At 43.9% G+C, this 6,972-nt stretch overlaps 1 protein-coding gene across 1 annotated transcript; it reads left to right on the forward strand.

Annotated features, from left to right (window-relative positions):
* Positions 1–2,776: 2,776 nt before the first annotated feature.
* Positions 2,777–6,711, forward strand: PGLYRP2 (peptidoglycan recognition protein 2). Its single transcript, XM_042451764.1, has 2 exons — positions 2,777–3,685; positions 6,470–6,711. Exons 1-2 carry the CDS (start codon positions 2,821–2,823, stop codon positions 6,694–6,696), a joined length of 1,092 nt encoding a protein of 363 aa, XP_042307698.1. The 5' UTR covers positions 2,777–2,820; the 3' UTR covers positions 6,697–6,711.
* Positions 6,712–6,972: the final 261 nt, after the last annotated feature.

Here is a 6,972-nt window from a genome sequence, read left to right on the forward strand (position 1 = left end):
GCTATTACTGAGTAAATCAAGGAAAAAAAAAAAAAGAAAAAAAAAATCCGGCAGGTTGGACAGCTGTTGAAGTTGGAAATTAGCTGAATACTGTACTTGGATCAGGAGAGGTATGCTATTTGTATGTAATCCTCCATGGTAGTAGACCCTGGCTCCTCCTGCGACTGGCTGAGTGGCTAACAGGAGTACTTAATGAGTTCTTACAAGGCAGGGTCCAAATGTACTTGAAGGAGACGGTTGTAAAACGTTCTCTAAAAGCCTTCCATGTATCATATTAGGCTAGATAATTATAGGCCAGTTTCCACTCTCTACTACACTTATGGTGGCAGGTCTCAACCCAGGATGAGTTCCTGGATGTGGTGGGTTATCTTCTAAATATGAGGCCTCTGTAGCCCCAAGGAATATCTGGTAGTCTTTCTCCATTCCTTCCATTCTGCATCACAATCCCGAGATTGTCCTAAATATCTCATATCTTGTTGTTGTGTGCCTCCAAGTCTTTTTCGACTTATGGCAACACTAATGAGAACCTATCATAGGGTTTTCTTGGCACGTTTTCTCCAGAGGGGATTTGTTATTGCCATCCTTTGAGGCGAGAGAGTGTGCCTTGCCCAGTTTATCCAGTGGGTTTCATGCTTGACCAAGAATTGAACTCTGATCTCCAGAGCTGTAGTCTAACATCAAACCGTTACTCCATGCTGGCTCATATTTTTGTTGTGTTCTTCAAGTTGTTTCTGAACCTAAAGCAAACCATCATATACCCCATCTGAAATGTTACATCAAAGTATATCAAGGCATGATTTTCACAATTTAATTTCAGCAAAGTAATGGGAATTTTGTTCCTCCATGGTTTTGTGACAGAGGCTGCCCTCTGGTGTTTGACTTGGACATGGATGAGATTGTGGCTCTTCTGTTTTCAGATGATGTTGACTGAAGGAGAGACGGTCTGTTTCTGTGTACTGGAGACGTTGTGTGTGCATTAAACACGTGGGTGCGAACACCCTGGTCCATGACGCATCTCACCTTGAAACCTTTCCATGTTGCTATCTCTTGGAAGAGTTTGTCTCCTGGGCAGGAGGTGTTAATACCATCTGACGGTGCCCATGGATAGTGTAGTTGCCTGCAGTCTTGCACCTCTCACCGCACACTGTAAGAAGTTGTTCTTCATAAGCTCCAAGTCAAAGCAGGCTGGAAGTCCGTCATGTAGTTCCCGATGAAGCTGATGCCAAAGCCTTTGCTGTGTGAGCCTAGAGTGTGAGCTCCCACCCAGTGCCAGCCTCTTCTTCCTTGATCAGGTACCCATCGCTCCAAAAACGAAGCTGTGCGGAAGAAAAGACAAAGTTTGGAGAGGGGGCCGTGGTGGAAATGGTAGTGGGATTTCCCCCTCCAACCCCCTCTGCGTTTAAAATACTTGAGAAGGAGTGGCAATTGTATTCCCTTGGGCAAATGCAAAATATCAGACTATAATGTTCCTGCGGAAAGATTTACAATTCGGCTGTTGTAATTTGAACAATGGAAGAGTTTTCATATACTACATTACTACAAATAACATCCTTCATAGAAGTAGCAAGATAGCTTCCTTAACATAAGATATGGGAGCTAATTATATTTAAAATAAGCACACAGTATCCTTCACATCTGTGGTGTTTTCACTTTGTGGATTTGATTATTCACAATTTGGTTAATATTTCTCCTAGGAATCTTCTCCAGCAAACTCTGTGGTCAAGATCTGCCAGAAGTCATGCTGGGGGAGCTAGAAATTCCTAAAGAGACAATTCTCTAGACATCGGTAGGTGCTCCTACAGATGGTCAACCTCCAGCAGATGTGCTCTGGAGACCTAGAGGCAGTGATGGTGACAGGGCAGCCATGCCAGAGGTGGCACTCAGAGCCCTCTCTTGGGCACACATGCTGTCTCCCTAGCACAAGATTTGCCAGAGTTTCTTTACTAGAAAGCCAGAGGGACATGGCACTTTGCAATAAAATAAGTGGGTTCTGGGTTGCAGTTTGGGCACTTGGTCTGTAAAGGTTCACCATCACTGACCTAGAGATTCCTAAAGGAGGTTCTTTTTAATTATTGGCAGTTTTCCACTTTCACGGGGGGGTTCGGTGCCCCTAACCCCATTGAATGTGGAGGGCCACTGTACTTCTGAGAAAGGAATGGGATTAAGAATGTGTGGTGTGTTGGTGTGTGTGGAAGTGGAGGTGGCAATTATACAAAAGAATCTGCCAATCCCCTTATCAGCGCACTGGCCAACACGCTCCAAAAAGAGGAGCCAGTACGCATTCAGTTCGGCATCTCGCGCATTCACGTGAGTTCAGATTGGGCCATTCGAATGCTGGTATGATGGTATTGTGCGAAATAACGTGAATTCGAACCGCCCAGTGCTGAAGAGCCCCAGTTCCAGACTCATCTGATAATGGCTATTCTCTCAGACTGGAACCTGGCTTCTGGAACTGGTAAGCATTGACTATTGCAGTCCTTTCATTTGCTATCCAATACCATTTTTATGTATATATCTCAGTTCTTGTGTGTGTGTGTGTGTGTGAGAGAGAGTGCTTAGTATGTGTGTTGATTCTCCCTTTTATAAATAAACTAATTTGGAACCTGCTTCTGGAGTTTTCTGCATTCAGAAATGGTATACAAAGGCTTAAGATTTCAGCTTTCCATTCCTGAAGCCCTCTTGCTGTTTCCTATTGAACCAAATCAGTTTCCTCATTGAATACAATTTGTGGGTGCCCTCTTAGAACCCTCTGTAATTTAGATAACAGCCCTAACTGTTCTCTCCCTTTCCTACACCTTTCCAGACGATTTACCATTCCACATGGATTCAGTAATTGGAATTTTAAAAGACTTGGAACTCCATCTGAATGTTACTTCAGACCTGGCTGTTATGGCGCTTTTCCAGGAGTTGGAATATGGTAACAATGAGCTGTGGCAGCATTTTCTTGGTCCAGTGATTTCAGTGCCCTCAAATGTGTCTTACTTGAATGAGCAGCAGAGGTCTTTCCTCAAACACCTGATGAATCACACAGTTGATGCTTCTTTGGTAGAGCATGGGGTGGTCTTAACCCCTGATGGGACCACAGTTTCCCTTGGACCTCTTATTGCTGGAATAGCAGCCGGATTCAAAAGAAGACATGACATGGCTGTTCTTTACACACCTTTGGTCACTGACCCCGCAAATAGCTCTCGTGTGGATCCCCTCTTTGCTACTACGATTGCGGTGGACCTTGGCATGGCTTTTCTGCTCTTTCACACAGAGCAGAGCCCAGTGGCCCTGGGGCCAAATGGCTGCTGGGATAATATCTCTGCACCTCACACATTCACCTTGATGGGACCTCCTTCCCATATTACTGATGCTTTCATCAATGGAGCAATGGATGGCCTCATTCTTGGAACCTTTGTGGCAGAGAAACCTGAGCCACCACCCAACATCAGTGGCCTGCTGGGTAGCTACTATGGAGGAGAAGCGCTAGAGAAGGGAAATCACCAGATCCGGAGCAATTTCCGGCGGAAGAACTTTGCAGCCCTGGTGAGCGAGCAAAAACTAAGGGATCAAGTAGGAAGTTCCATGCACCTGCTCAGGCAGCTGAATAAAGACAGTCCCCTCTTTGAAGACATCACAAGTGAAGAAATAGTACTTCTTGCAAAACAGGTGGTAGAAGAATTTATGGCATTGTATGTAGGTATGTTATGTGCAGGTCTCTTGAATGGCACCATTTGTTTTATTGCCGTCTTCTCTAGCTTAACTATCTGGCCTATGCTTACCCTGGTGCAGTCCTTTATTGCTGCAAATCCATCAAAGTGACCTCACTGATTTATAAGAATTAATTTTTTGAAAACTTGTTGTAAGCTGCTCTGGATCCCCTCCTGGGAGAAAAGTAGGTGAACAAGTAAGTAAGTAAATGTCTTTCCCATTTTAAAATATTTGTTCTCATAAAATTGTGGGAATACTTTAGTCCCACAATTTGGAGCGCTGCTCCCCACTCTGTGCTCACTACAACATGTAAAAAACTTTTTAAATACACACATACACACACCTTGTCCGTCACTAGACAGCTGAATACATGTTCCTAGGTCAGGGGTATACAAAGAGGGAATATGAGATGGAAGCTGAAAAAAAGAAAGGCAAAAGTGCAGTTAAGGGAAAACGTAAAGATGCTATCATACATCCCTGTCCCACTATACTTCCTAGCCTGGCTGAGACCCGAGGGTGTATCCACACTGCAGAAATGTAGCAGTTTGACATCATTTTAACTGTTGTGGATCCATCCTGTGGAATTCTGGGATTTGTAGTTAAGTGAGATGCCAGAGATCTCTGATAGACTAAGTTGAACATCTCACCAAACTACAAATACCAAGATTCCACAGGATGGGAGCCATGGCAGTTAAGATAGTGTCAAGCTACTTTATTTCTGTAGTGTGGAAGAACTGCTGAACATGCAGCACACTCCATCAAGTACTGGATATACACATATGAGGACCATTGCTGTAGACTGAATAGTTGTGCCCTAAGGTGGCCAGAGTGAAAACTGGGGAGGATTCCTGTCCCCTTAAAGGTTGTGTGAATAGCCCAAAGGCACCAGATCCCATCTGATATTGGAAACTAAGTAGAGTCAGCCCTAGTTAGTACTTGGATGGGAAACTGCCAAGGAATACCAGGTGCTGGAGACTATATTTCAGAGGAAGGACTTGGCCAAACCACCTCTGAATATTCTTTGCTTAAGAAACTCCTATCAGATTCATGGGGTCATCATAACTTGACAGGTGACTTGAAGGCACATCCAGTTGGCCTTCCATATCCATGGATTCTTTAGCCATAGATTCAAGCATCCATTGGAGTATATATATATATTATATATATATATATTATATATATAGATAATTTGAAAAAACAACCCTTGATTTTGATGTTTTATATTAGGGATGCATTTTACTATGCCCTGTGTATTAATGGGACATGAGCATCCATAGATTTTGGTATTCATTGGGTGGGAGTGGGGTTTCCAGAATCAAACCCCAGTGGATACCAAGGACCCACTGTACACACAGAAGGGACGGTATATTTCAGTAGGTGCCCCTTGCAACATGCAACAGCCGAAATTCCCTCTTCTGCACAACCATTTAAGGTACAGGAGCAATCTCTTATTTTCAGCCTGGCAACACCAGCCCTAGCAGTAAACCTGGGCATTTTCATGAGACACAGTGACAGATATTTTCAGTACATTCTTGCACAGATTATATTGTAGTGAATGTTGTTCATGCAGGCCAGAGTATCAAAGAGAAACTCAAAATCTCACTGACATGGACATTTACCTTCATGTCAGATTTTATATTTATTTATTACAATGCATGACAGAAGAAGCTTCATGTAGGGCTCATCTTTGTACAAAAGGGATGCTGAGGATGACACAACATTGTGGCTCTAGCTCACCTATGGGTTTTTGAAATTAACTACTGTGTCTCAACTGTGCTTTAGTTTAACACTGTGTTACCCAGGATCAAGCCCTCAGACAGCCTTCTGTGACCCTTAGTATCAAATCAATACCCAAAAGGGATGTTTTAGGCAAGCAATTAAAAAAGGGGGCTCTTCAGCACGGAAAACCAGCCATATCATATTTGAAAATCTGGATGGCTCAGTTTGTGAGAAGCCAAAGGCACTTATCTGAAGTTGCTTAAAACCAGACTCTGCATAATCCCTTCATTGAGGAGAGTGACGATGTAGAACTGGACTTGGAGACTGGTTGCAGCAGACAATGTGAGTTTCCTTCTGGCAATGAAACTCTTTTTCTCTCAAGACATTTGTGCTGATTGTCCAGTCATTCCTTCATATTGCACCCCATGCTTCTTCCCTGGGAAAGTCACTTAAGCCTTTTAACTCTTGGACCATTGCCCCCAGGACCCAGCTCTTGCTATAAACATGAGTGCCTAGGCACTAGCAAATTAGTGTGGTCTGAAACCAGGCAGAACCTCTGTTGAATTTTGACTTGATACCTCAAATAGCCACCCCTATTTTCCGCAGGCAGCTACCGAGCCATCTTCAATCCAGCCATGCCAAAACTGGAGCTTTGGTTCAGGATTGGTACAGTATTGCCAATTAGCCACCCTGCAACTTGCTATTACCTTCTCCCTTTGCATCTTTAGTTGTTTTGAGTGTGTGTGTGTGTGTGTACGCATGAAAATTGTGCTTGCATGTGTGAATTTCCTTTTTACATAAACTAAATTAATTTGGAAACTGCCTCTGGACTTCCCTGGGCTTGGAAACATTATACAAAGGCTGAGATCCCAGTTTTATGTTACCGGAGTCCTCTCACTGCTTCCCATTGAGCTAAATTATTTTCCCTATTGAAAACAATTTATGGGTGTCCTGTCAGGACCCCCTGCAATTTAGATAACAAATGTGCAGCTCCCCCAAGCGAATGTCTCTGTTCTGCTCTGTAACTCTTCCTTGTTTGACTTTTCTTCCCCAGAGTGTCCTGCCATCATCCCAAGGTGCATGTGGGGGGCCCAGCCCTACAGAGGAACACCAACCCAGCTAAAGTTGCCCTTGGACTTTGTATACATCCACCATACTAGCACTCCTTCAGAGCCATGCAGAACCTTCTCAGCATGTGCAGCTGACATGCGCTCCATGCAGCGATTCCACCAAGATGTCCGTGGCTGGGATGACATTGGCTACAGGTCAGCAATGTCCTGATGCAGCGTCCATCCATCCATCCCTTTATTTATATCCTGCTTTTCTCCCAAGCTGGGACTACAGTTGGCTAAGGCTGCTGCCACACTGCGGAATCAACACAGTTTGAACCCCCTTTAACTGCTATGGCTCAATGCTATGGAATCCTGGGATTTGTAGTTTGTTGTGGTACCAGAGCTCTCTGACAGAGAAGGCTAAATATTTCACAAAGCTACAAACCCTCAAAATTCACAGATTTCCCCATGAATGATTTGTTGCTGGCTATTCCTTGGTTATTCC

The sequence above is a fragment of the Sceloporus undulatus genome, chromosome 2, assembly GCF_019175285.1.
Source record: "Sceloporus undulatus isolate JIND9_A2432 ecotype Alabama chromosome 2, SceUnd_v1.1, whole genome shotgun sequence".
Classification (NCBI taxonomy): domain Eukaryota; kingdom Metazoa; phylum Chordata; class Lepidosauria; order Squamata; family Phrynosomatidae; genus Sceloporus; species Sceloporus undulatus.